This window comes from Gymnoscopelus microlampas, assembly GCF_963454915.1.
Source record: "Gymnoscopelus microlampas genome assembly, chromosome: 5".
NCBI classification, from domain to species: Eukaryota; Metazoa; Chordata; class Actinopteri; order Myctophiformes; family Myctophidae; genus Gymnoscopelus; species Gymnoscopelus microlampas.
This window is the reverse complement of record NC_139942.1, coordinates 27,820,577-27,833,949: the sequence shown is the minus strand read 5'-3', so window position 1 is coordinate 27,833,949 and position 13,373 is coordinate 27,820,577. Positions and strand designations below refer to the sequence as shown.

At 41.5% G+C, this 13,373-nt stretch overlaps 1 protein-coding gene across 1 annotated transcript; it reads left to right on the top strand.

Moving 5' to 3' along the window:
• Positions 1-8,980: 8,980 nt before the first annotated feature.
• Positions 8,981-12,958, top strand: LOC311045015 (MARVEL domain-containing protein 2-like; the record flags this gene model as incomplete). Its single annotated transcript, XM_084056826.1, has 5 exons — positions 8,981-10,087; positions 11,194-11,402; positions 11,837-12,008; positions 12,292-12,342; positions 12,726-12,958. The coding sequence occupies 5 exons, from the start codon at positions 8,981-8,983 to the stop codon at positions 12,840-12,842; spliced, it is 1,656 nt and encodes a 551-aa protein (XP_083912952.1). The 3' UTR covers positions 12,843-12,958.
• Positions 12,959-13,373: the final 415 nt, after the last annotated feature.

The window sequence follows — 13,373 nt, the reverse complement described above, 5'->3', positions numbered from 1 at the left end:
CATTGGCAGGCTAGTGGTCAAATATGTATGGTTCACCCCTGAATGTGTCACACAAGAAAGCTGGTTGCTCATACTTGAGTTAGTTAAACAGGTATTTTAATGATTTGAAACATTTGTTTCAGAATTGAGAGATCATCCACATCTATAGCCTGTACTGTCCATTCTGCGTTGCAAGGCGTTTTGACCTTGTAGGTCTGCTATATTTGGTAGTATGAGGCTTTAAAAACGTATAACCTGGTGTTGCTAGCGAAAATATATCTACAAGCTCACACAATATGCCACAATTCGACATGTTGTGTGCTTGTAGATTTGCTAATTTCACAATTTAGGGCTTAAATGGTTAAATGGCAAATAAATGAGGTACAAAGCATCTCCTCGGAGAACACTGCAAAACGACATGACATAGAATGGATGGAGGTTTCAGCTTGACCTTTGAACTATGAAAAGCCATGGGAGAGAAGCTTGACCCCGGCTGCACAACTGTCATGCCAGGGTGGTGATTGTGGAAAACTAATTACTTGTACTAATACATTCAGATAACATTAGTTGTTACACTTATGCCAAGTGTGGAAAGACCATAGTTGTGACTCTGAATCTGTATCCCTTCACAGCCCAAGGAATGTGGGGGAGAGTGGCAGGCAGGTTTCGGGAAAGTTTCAAGGTCATGCCTTTTGTCTCTGCTTGTGTCACCAGGGCATTGCCTTTTGTTGCGTCTCATGGAAATACAATGAACTGGGAAAGCTTCAATTCAAGTGACAGTTTAATAATTACCACAAGATGAAGAAATCATTCCATGCCAACCCTCCTCTAATGTTTAACTGAACTCAACCAAGATCAAAGGTACAGTAAAGCTTTGTCTCCTTATTCTTTGTTGTGTTAGGATGACTGTCACATGGTATGGATCACTGATTATTAAGAATTGTATTGACACTAGCTTTTGATACCCGTTAACAAATGTATACATTTAAACTGTTCATTCCAATGGAATATTGTGCTGTTTGGAGAAAAAAGAAAAAGGAAAAGATAATAGTGTGTGTGCAAATTCATAAAGGAAAGGGTCAGAGAAATTAATTCTGTGAATGTGTGGCTGTTCAGGAAACCACCAGCATCCTCTGTTATGTTAAAGGCACGAATAGATTTGAAAAACAGTCTTATCCAACACAATGGAAGAAAGGCTCCTGCATACTAGTACTGAGGACAACCCTTTGACTTTGAAAAGGCAAGGGACGAGAATGAGATTGCAGGGTGTGGAGGATCACCCAGGAGTGTGAAAAGGTCCTTCGGGGACAATTCAGCAAAGGGAAGTCATTTATTGAATTACGTGCCTACTTTGCTATCTGCCTGCTGGGTTACTTGCTAGCAGCTGCATTATGCTAAACACAATCCTTATCACTTTCTGCTAACGTGGTTTGGCATACACTGTGGGAAATCAGCTAGGATAGGAGTATTGATCCAAGGGGCAGTTTTTGAGAGTTGGAGAGGAAGGGGCGAAGAGCCGTTTCTGTTCAAAGAATGAGGATTATTTTTGTCCTCCATTTCAGCATTCATCATCTCTTTCTCTCTCTCTCTCTCTCTCTCTCTCTCTCTCGGTTCTCTGAGATTTCTGATTTTAGCTGATACAAATGAGCTTGTCTGTAGCAGGCTGCCATAGCTTCCCCATTTCATTTTGCAATGAAGGTGAAAAGAACCCATTTTAGAGCGGCTCAGCCATGTGTCGGGGCTTGAGCCATGAACCTGTGTGTGTGTGTGTGTGTGTGTGTGTGTGTGTGTGTGTGTGTGTGTGTGCGCGCACGCGTGTGCTTCTAAAGCATTTGTCCTCCACTTGACAGAATCGCTCTAGCCAAGGCTATTGATTTAGATCTATGATCATATCTTGCTCGCCTTTTCAGAAAAGTCACACATGAAATTTTTCAATTTTGCAGATGGGTTTTCTCTACTCTTCTACCTACAGTAATATTGAACGCTGACAACATCACTCTGTGACTTGTCTAAATTGGAATTGTGTCATCTTATATATCAACTCCTACACCAGCCATCAAAGTTACTAGTTCCATTGATCTATAGGAGAATGTCCCCATACAGAAAAGGATCAGGGACTTCATCTATAAAACTGTGCAGAGGATTCACATCAACACCATAGTAAATACGAAGTAAATTAGAAACGCAACCTACTAACCAAATTTCCAAGTTCCACCACTAATGAATAGTTAGCTACTTTAGTAACTTGTAGTGTAGGTAGCTACTAATTTTGAAAGAGAGCTTTTACTGTACCTGAGTTACTTTTATGAAAATGAACTAGTAGCTTAGCAAGCAACATTTTAAAAGTAGCTTGCCCAACACTGTTTCTGTAAATGTGTTTAAAATAAACTCACTGGCTGTCTGGCTGACAATGACTAACTGATTCACTGCCGACATTGTTTGCTGCACAAAATATTGTTATTGAATGTTGTTGGGAAACTTGTATCTGGGTGCTATACTGCACATTCACCTGGGACAGGCATGACAATAATGACAATTTGATTTACTAATTATTGAGTGACTGCTTAGTCTATGGGATATATTATTTCTTGATTCTCTTATGTATTCGAAACCACAACCGTCCTTTAATATAGCCTGCCTTAACTGATAGTCCTTTAACTGATATTATGGAGACCAGGTGCGTTTCTAGCCACACATCTGTGCCCAACCTTAACCACTTAAACCTTCTAGTTAAAGTAAACTGGACCCGAGTTGCCTTGTACTTGGGTCCAGTTTCCAAATCTCTTTGGCCTGGAAACCAGACGAATCTGCCCGTGCAAAAAAAAAAAATGCCCTAGGCAGATTTGGTCTGGCCCCTCTCGGTTGTGATTGGATTTCTCTGCCCCCGAAGTTGTGGGGCACAAATCACAGCCCAGTATGCAAATATGGGGCGGTTTTATCACAAGAGGCATTTTTTGAATTTTCCCCTTGGAAATGCAGGTTCCACACTGTCACGGTGTGTGTTAAAGTACTGTTGAACCCAAATGCAGGCAACATAGGCAGAGTAAGTTCCAAGTTTTTAATAGCGACCAAACAAAGGAATGAGGCTTACATTGACATGAGGTAGGCAGAGGTCAAAAGCATACAAGCAGTCCAAATAAGGCAAACACATCCAAAGGGGCAGGCAGAAATAAACAAAGTCCAAAAACAGGCTGAAGGTCAAAATCCAAGCAAAACAAAGTCTTAAAGCCAAGGAACGCTGGGAATAACCAAGGGAGATCAGGACAACACACTAGTAACATGTGTTACAATCTGGTAGTGAATGTTATACAAAATGTTATCCAGCTTTATAGATTGGGGAAGTTGCCACAGGTGAGTGAGAAGGTAACTGTTGGGCTGATGAGGCAGTTGGAGACAGGTGTGTAAATGGGACTGAAGCATGGTGGAATGTGGGCGTGGCCAGGGCAGAGCGACAGAGCAGAAAGAGAGAAATAGACAGAGAGCCAGACCATGACATACACAGGGATTCCAGACTAATATATATGCAGTGATATTAGTTTGGCCATGCCAGGCTAAAATCTCTTCACCAAAAAAAATCCATACTTTTGGCTAATGTTCCTTCACGCCCAGAATATAGATGCTGGGGTTCAAGTGGTGCATATTTTCATACCGAAACACAGGCAAGAATGTTTCACCTGATAGGCTGTTTACAGATGAGGGCACTATGTTGAACCATTGTGGCGTGAAATACAAATGGTGGCGAAGTAAACAGAATCGATAAGCAAGTAGTGGAGTTGATATTCACACACAGAAATTGATGTATGCTTGCATTGTTTATGGTTGTTTGAATTGATCTAACTGAAGAAAGAAGAAATGGGAGAAATGGCTTGTAAACTTTGTCTTGTGGAGCAGAATCTGAACGTTACCCATGTGTGCAGTGACAACTTCATTAAGTTATTGTGTTAAACTTCCCTTTATACCAGACTTATACCAGACATTACCTTGTGGGTAATGTGTGAAATTGTGATAAAAAAAATGTTTTTTTGATTGATAGTCCACAGTGAAGAGAGACAGGAAACAGGGAGGGAGAGTTGGGGAGTGACCATAGAGGTATAATATAACGGGAGTGACGTGCAGCAAAGGCAAGCTATGAGCAGATGCTGTAATGACCATGTAAGGTGTTGCCAAAAACACTCCAAAAAGCTAATTTACGCAGCAGTATCTGACTTTCAGGCAGACAACCAACATGCGCATTCACGAATCATAGACTTGTACTTAACTCGCCTCATTACATCCCATAGCCTGGAGGGACGATTGATTTGCAAATAGCTAGCCAGTTGTCAAGCCAACCAAGGACTACATGCCATAGCCTGGAGGGACACCGGCTCTGTAGGTCCGTTGCTAGGCCAACCAATGCTTTGCTCATGAGTGACTCAGTGACAGTGACTCAGTCAGTCAGTCAAAAGACTTGATATGTGCCCCCAAGTATTCCTCAGTGATACAGTACATGTATCTCCATCGCTCAACAAAAATGACATATTTTCAACTGGAAAATGATGTAGTTAGTTCAACACTTTGAATGGGGAAAGTCCTGTATTTCACCTCATTATGTGAAGACTGCAAAACTCTCAGTCATCATGGCAGACAGTAACATCAACGTGCCACTGATGCTGGAAATGAGGGGAAGTGGGCTTTTTGGGATGCAGCAGGTGTATGAATCTCTCCAAAATGGCTGACAACACTACATTGAACAAGTGAGTCATTTGGAATGTGGGATACTGAAACATTCAATTAGCATAACATCTGATAAGGTGTTGAGTCATGTGAGCAATGATTGACGCATATCTTTTTTGTGTTTTGTATTGATCGGATTTATGGTGTTGGTGTTGATGGATATTTTGACCTTTAATGTAATGCCCCCACCTGGCCAATCTGGGTTATATTTCTTGGTGAACTGATAACAAAGAAAACACTGATAGCCTACTGTGTGATTAATCACTGATTATTAAGAATTGTATTGACATTGCTTGTTTGATGCCTGTTAACAAAATGATGGATTTAAACTGTTAATTCCAATGGAATATTGCGTTGTTTGGAGAAAAAGGAGGAAAAGATAGTGTGTGTGCAAATTCATAAAGGAAATTGTCAGAGACCCTGTTAAATTAATTCTGTGAATGTATGGCTGTTAAAGGAACAAATAGGCTTAAAAACAGCCTTATACAACACAATGGAAGAAAGAGTCCTGCATACTAGTACTGAGGACAACCCTTTGACTTTGAAAAATTCATTCCAATATCATCATATTGTGCACTCACTATTTTCATTCTGTCTTCAATGTTGTATTGTATGAATCTATGGACAAAGTTTATACCATACATATATGTTCACATGCATCTGTGTTGTGCCCTACCATATGTTATGTTATTCCCAGCTGGGTTTTCGTCTGCATTGTCAGCATAGGACACGCAGGACAAGACCAGATGAGGTACCTTCAGGGCAAGGCCACTGGTGAGCTTCACTACTCACTTGAGAGCGTAGGTGTGTGTGTGTGTGTGTGTGTGTGTGTGTGTGTGTGTGTGTGTGTGTGTGTGTGTGTGTGTGTGTGTGTGTGTGTGTGTGTGTGTGTGTGTGTGTGTGCATGTGGTGCGTGTGAGTGTGAGTGTGCACGTGCATGCATCCTTGTGTGTCTTTGTGTGAGTGCGGTAAATGTATCTGAGTGCATTCATGACAGCTGAGTGTGTGTGTGTGTGTGTGTGTGTGTGTGTGTGTGTGTGTGTGTGTGTGTGTGTGTGTGTGTGTGTGTGTGTGTGTGTGTGTGTGTGTGTGTGTGTGCGTGTGTGTGTGCGTGTGTGTGCGCGTGCATGTGTGTGTGTGTGTGTGTGTGTGCGTGTGTGTATTGTACTGTGCTTATGTGAGTGAGAGTGTGTGGGGGTGGAGGGGTCACTGCATATGTCCTTGCCTTGAGCTTTCTCTCCATGAAAATCAGTAGAGCTGATGAGAGATTGCTGGCATAGAATGATGTCATATTATCCAGCATGGATGACGCTTAAAGACAGAGCTTCACAAAGAACAAAACAGATGAGGCATCTGTGCTGCTTGGGGTGAAATCACTCTTCATTTAAAAAACATAATTTGTATCATCTTACGTAAGTAATAACACATGACTATACCACATAATGATATTATACTGCCTGAATGTATTAATTGTGCTGCCATGACAGTCATGTGGGTATTATGTTTTTGCAACATATCATAACTTAGGCATGCATATGCAGCAGATGCCAAGAACCATGTCATTGTACACTTTGGGTAGTTTATGATTGTGGGAATGGACCCACTGTGACCGAACCTTTAACACCTTGATGCTAGCATAGACGTTTAGCAGATCTGGGGAAAATATATGTATTTGTCAAAAGGCAAATCGGTGTCAAACAGTCACACTGTATTGTACAGCATAATGTGGGAGACATACATAAGTATGTTGGTTCCATACCTGCCAGAAGGCATTCTTCCGAGGACATACAAAAAGGTCTTTCAGTGCTATGCATGGCAATATGATGACACCAGACAGATAAGCTAGATTCATTGATAACAGTTTATAGAAAAAAACAATAATTCCAATTGAGACTATATGACATTTTGTATTAGTTTAAACCAGTTGTGCTACACTCTGGTCCTGGGGACCAGGTGTACGATTGGTTTTCATTCTAGTATGACGGTATGACCTGAGACACTAGGTGAACTTAAACACATGCAGCATAGAAAACTAGAACTAGTCTTGGTCACCAGGGCCACATGGAATTAGGCCTTGGGCCATGAGAATAGAGTTCTCTGTCTGTTACATTCTGTTCTCTCCTATGTTCTAGTTTTATGCCAATGGCCTTCTTTACATGAAGAAACAGGGTCAGGTCAGATGATGCTCAACATGGCTGCTGGGTGGCGTACACAATGCTAGCAGAGAAGTGGCAAGTGTGACGATATGAGACAAGGCATGAGGGGGAATGAGAAGGATAGAAATTGGGATGGAGAGAGACAGAATTGGGGGAGGGAGAGACAGACAGACAGACAGGAGAGTCTGGAGAAGCACCAGTGACAGGCAGGCAGGCAGGCAGGCAGGCAGGCAGACAGACAGACAGACAGACAGACAGACAGACAGACAGACAGACAGACAGACAGACAGATAGACAGACAGACAGACAGACAGGAGAGTCTGGAGAAGCACCAGTGTTTGCTGCCCTCTAGTGACGAATATTCAAATGGACCATCTGCAACTGCAACATGACTATGGTGTTGAGATGAAATTGAATTATTCATAGATAGTGTGAAGATAAAGGTGTTTAGTAGATCTTAGATATAGGCGGTAGTTTAGGACTGATATGGTTGTCACTTAAGATTACCATAATCTCCATGTGCAAACTAGATATCTTAAAATTATATATCCATCCTATTTTAACAACTACTCTAACAAAGCTGAGCCTATGTTTACCATAGTTTTCAGTGTAAAGTAGGCCTACAGTGATTAGGCCTACTACACTTTTACAGCTGATACCATCTGTGCATTTCTTGAATAAACCTACATGAACATCAAGGAGCCTAAAAGAGGAACTTTTATATCACCTGTTGTGAGAAAACACACATCGTTTTAGGGCTGCTTTCTGTCTTTTGAACGTCAACATTTATGACCTTTCTCTCCCACAGATTAGCTGAATAGTGCCTGCCTCCCCGCTGCACCAACACTCTGGCCTGTGCAGGTTTAATGTTTAAGCTCCCACAGCCACCCTCTGCTCTCAATGCACACACACACACACACACACACACACACACACACACACACACACACACACACACACACACACACACACACACACACACACACACACACACACACACACACACACACACACACACACACACACACACACACACACACACACACACACACACACACACACACACAGGCTGGCCGACGAACCTGCGTGTGCGGAACTGCGAATTTGATAACAGGAGTGAGTCACCTGAGAGCCTGCTTCTGTGGGCCTGGTGGAGTGGAGAGCGTAGCCATTTTATATAGCAGTTCCTCTTGTCTTACAGGCAGCTCCTCAGTTCCACAACAAATTCAGCAACTGCCAGATGGTCAGAGTGAAGAATTGGATTCTGCATCAAAGAGGTAAAGAAAGCTGTTGATTTCTTAATATATATATATATATATTTTTTAACAACAATTACAATATCAACAATGGTTCAACTTTAACCTGTTGTAGGACTGTAGTTACTGGTGTGTACTTAAAAACTGTGGTGAGTTAAAGTACACGGTTTAAACTCCACTGTAATTTGCTTGGCTTGCTGAAACTTAGGATCTCTCTTACTGTGCAAAGCCTCCTGTTCTGAGTTGAGTGAGCAAGGAGCTAGGAAAGCTGTGTGCTTTCCCACAGAGAGCTTAAACTATTTCTGACATTGACTGCACAATGTGATGAATGGGTTTTTCTTAGTATCTCAGAGGAGCGGCTATTGTGTACCATTACAGCATACTTTATCCAAGAGTGTAGGAGGAGAGCAGTCCCTCACAAAATTGACTCTGTTATTTTAAACATTACAACTCAAAGCTATATATGACATGGTATATAGAGGGCATAGCTACAGTATGTACTCTTATATTGTACATTTCCAATGACACATTTGCATGTGTGTAAACACAGCTACCTCTGCACTCATGATCAAGAGTCTGATCTAGTTTGACGTGAAAGTGAAAAAATATCCGATTCACAAGCTTTCGATGTGTCGAAGTGCAATGCGTTGAGAGCTTGCACTTGTAGATGGGCTAGTTTCTGGGCACGATATCGGTGCACAATTAAGTATGAATCAGACATTAAACTGACCATGAGCCTCTTTTCCATTTTCCATTTTTTTCCTCTTCATCACAAAATGACCTCCATCAATCCTCCCTTCCTCGATTAGCCAACTGAGGAATTCAGTACGCTGCACGAAGTGTCCAAAGCGCAGATTTGGGAGACCTTCCGTGAGTATGGTTCAGCCCTTCTCCAACAGAAGAACGTCCATAAGTGATGTTCCAGTACCTGTATGGGTGGATCATGCACCCACATCAATCAGCATGTCAGATGATGGTGGCGACTCCGTTGGCCGTACATCCAGCATCCCACCGCATGCCCAAAAACAGAGCGGTGTCAATGATGGGAACATCAAAAACAGACTGAAATCTCTCCTCCCTCAGTCATGGGGGAGCGTTGTACAGAAATGGGTCAAGAGAGATGACACTGATCATGACTTTGAGAGCAGCTCCAGAGAGTTCAAGGTCCTTCCCAATGGCACCAGAGTGAGTCCGCCTGTCAGTCCCCTACTGGAACGCAGACACTCGGGCAACCAGGAAGGGTCGGTGGGCTACTCCAGCCACGGCTCTCAAAAGCCTTTATTGAGGGACAGCCCCATTGATGATGACCTGTTCCCTCCACGTCCAGCAGAGGAATCGCTGCTAACCAGTATCCATCCTGCTGAGTACTATGCTGAAAAGGTGGAGGTCTATAGAATGAAGTACTCATATCTTAAATCGTGGCCTGGCCTACTCAGACTCCTCGCCGGAGTAGAACTTCTCTTTGGAGGCATGGTCGTTGCCTGCGTTATTGCCTACGTTCAGAAAGACAGTGAGTGGTCCAACTCTTACGGACTCTATAACGGGGCATACAATAATGGTTTGGGCATGTCTGGATACTCCTACCGAGGCCCCATGACCCCTTTTGTCCTGGCTGTTGCCGGGCTCTCCTGGGTCATAACCCTGATTCTTCTGGTGATGGGTATGACCATGTACTATCGCACCATTCTCCTGGACTCCCCCTGGTGGCCGCTCACAGAGGCATTCACCAATGTAGCCCTGTTCCTGCTGTACATGTCAGCAGGGATTGTGTACCTCAACGACCTGAACCGCGGAGGACTGTGTTACATGACGGTAGGCGTTAATCCCATCATGGCAAATCTATGTCGGGTGGATGGGGGCCAGATGGCGGGGACGGCATTCATCTTCATCAACATGCTGATGTATCTGGTGAGCTTCCTGGTGTGTCTGAAGATGTGGAGGCATGAGGCTGCACGCATGGAGATGGAGCACATTAGGAACATGGTAACAATTTGTCTCATTTCTGGACATTGGAGCACTGGTTGCTGTTCTCATCTTTAAATGTGACGGAATGATATTACTTTACTATTGTTAAGAGACAAAAATCTCTTGACACAAATATTATCAACTACATGCACTGGGATCTCTGTGACATCAGTATTTATTAAGAATTTGTGCAAAAAATGTACATTATATAGACATATACACACATGGACAAACATACTGAGCTGAACTCACACAGACAACTAACATTACCCCACAATAATCCCATGGGGATATCCACATATCAAGAGTGCACCCAAAAAAGACAGGAAAGGGTAAATAAATAAGCAGTTAATTATAATAATGCACCTGCTTCTTTCTGTACCTTTTTATAATTATGAAAGTCAGTCTTTGTTGTTGTGAGTCAGTGCCTCCTACATCACATTATGTGTGAGACAGAAGGCTGAGTCATCATATAACTTATACAGTAAGTGCAGCTTGTGGCATCACTGCCAGTCCCTGTCTGTCATCTTAGGGTTTATTTTAAGGATAGTTATATGACACATCAAAACACACATCAGGTAGGGCTGCTGAGACTGACTGAGTCAACAATAGGTTTAAAACAACTCTGAAGAATTTCCAAGTCAGTGCTGAATCTACTGTGTGTATGTTTGATGTGTAATGTTTATGTTTTAAGCGTTTATGCGACATACAAGGTCAATGCACAATCTACACGCATGCGCACACACACACACAGACTCTAGATGTACTAATAAGATACATGCTAATCTGTGCACTTTGATAAGGACTTAATATATTGTTTTTTCCACACAAAGCACTGCTTGTTGCTTACTTCACGGTACAGAAATTATTACTGCTTGCTAAAAGAGGCAATGTGATGAGCCAATGCGCTACCCACAGTTGAAGAAATATGGCTTCCTAAGGTTAATTTGTCAAAGAAGGACAAACAGTGTTTTTATTTATATACAGTTTTCCCCCCATGCTTTAATATATTTAACATTGTGTTTGTAATTGCTGTAGAGGTTTTTAATAATGTTTTTTATAATACTGTCTGATAACTGATCTGACCATATTCTTCTACCCTTTCTCTTCCAATTTGACCACAGGGAGAGCCTTATTCCTCTGTCCAATTGGCCCAGACCAAATCCAAGAGGATTGTGTTTGAAGATGAGATGGATGGGTATCCAAGAGAGAGCAACAAACACGTTAAACTGCACACATCCATGACAAGGTTCCACGAGGACCCTGTTACCCTGAACCGAGCTGTTCCTCCCAGCTATGTACCCAAAACACAAGTCATTGCAGATTATGTCTCGTGAGTGTCAAGCTTTTTAAGTGGATGCCTTGATATCTGGTGCATTGCACTTGTTGCATTGTGCAGGAAAAATAATGTCCATTTGTTACCCTGCTTCCTCAAAATGACTCCATCATTTAGCATTATTCACTGAAATGAAGGGGTGAAGAATGCTAATCAAGAAAAATAGCTATTAGTATTTAAAAAGTTGACTAATATTCCAAATGTCAAGGTTTGCTTACAGTACTCTATGTACCCACACAATTTACACTGCAGGTTATTTAATAGATGTTGCTGTATTAAATCAACTAGCTAAATCTAAGGGGAACACAACTTTTAGATGCACAGTCAAATCTTCAGTGTTAATTTGACTCTGAGAGTGAAAATACTGACCCTTTCTCTCTCAGTTAACTTTTGTAAAAGTAACATTATCCAATGTAACCATAATCTTACAGGAAATACCCAGAGATCTGCACTGTGGAGGAAAGGGAGATGTACAAAGCAGTGTTTAATGACCAGTATGAGGAATACAAGGAGCTTCACAGGGAAATCAGTGCTGTCCTCATGAAGTTCAGACAGTTAGACACCATGATGGCCAAGCTTCCAAGAGACTGTGTAACCACAGAGGTGAGAGAGATATATTCACGTACTATCAGATATTTAAAGATAAATACTTTTGTTCAAGTGGCAATAGGATGCTGTCATGTAACGTAAATTGACTAATTCCTCATGTTATTTATTATATTAACCCCAGCCAAAACCACATTTTAGACTTTGATAGTTGTACAATTTATTTCATGCACCCTATTGTCATGGGATCATCAGTTGAACTTGACTTGACATGAATGTTGTGCTGTAGCTCACATTCTATTCTATTCAGTTCCGTCATTATTATGTGTCTTCCCTATAGGAGCAGAGGAGAATTGAGGAAGTTCTGAAGAAGTTTGAGCAGAAAAAGAGTGTAAGTGATGGATTCAGTTACAGAGCAAGGGGCTCAGTATTTACCTCACGTTCCCACTCTGCTCACTGTGAAACAGCCTCCAAAAATCATTTAGCAATCATTTTAACATTTAACCGAGAGATGTATTAGAGCTGTTACTGTTGTCCAAACACCCAGGTAATTATTTGTGTTTTTTGATGAGGCTGTGCACCCATGCAGATAATATTCCTGCCACTATGAAATGTGGCGGCCTCTGGGAATTCCCATTTCACACATCTGCATTAATGAAAGAAACAGGCTATAGGCAACAGAACATGAAAAAAAAAATGGGAAAGAAAAAAGAGATGGAGAGCTTGAGCAACTGTAGTCATCTCTCAATAGATTGTTTCTGTTTGACCTCACAGGACCCTTCCTTCCTGGAGAAGAAAGAGCGCTGCGACTATCTGAAAGCTAAATTAAGCTACATCAAAAAGAGGATTCACAGTTTTGACCAGAACACTGTGGCAAAGGGTCGGACGTGAGGAAATCGCACACGGCCATTTTGCTCTTATGTCATACTCCCTACATAAAAGCATCTAGGCTACTGTCAATTCTACAACCTCATCGGCCTATCCCCTTCATCTCCACCTGTTCCATCATCTAAATGTCCTTTTGCCCTTGTGAAAAACTGTTTTACTATCAGCATTTATATTGATTTTATATGCATATAAATATGCCCAGGGGTACGCAGTGTGTGGAAATTTCAAAGATAATGGAAATAAAGAGAAATGTTTTACTTTTAACTTATAGAGATGTCTGTTTGAAGTCAAACTCACATTAAGTATTATAAGCCTACCTAAACCTATGGAATCATAATGTAGGCTGATACACTATTACATTTTGTTCATGAATAGGCTATAAATAATCATACATTCAGTCATTGTCATGACTTTATTGTTAAATTAACAATTCTATTTTTGGATTCACACATGATTTTCTTTTGTAAACTACCAATAAATATTGTATTTTTTTAAACGTGGTGTGTAGTCTGGTTTGTTTTGTATAATGGTAAG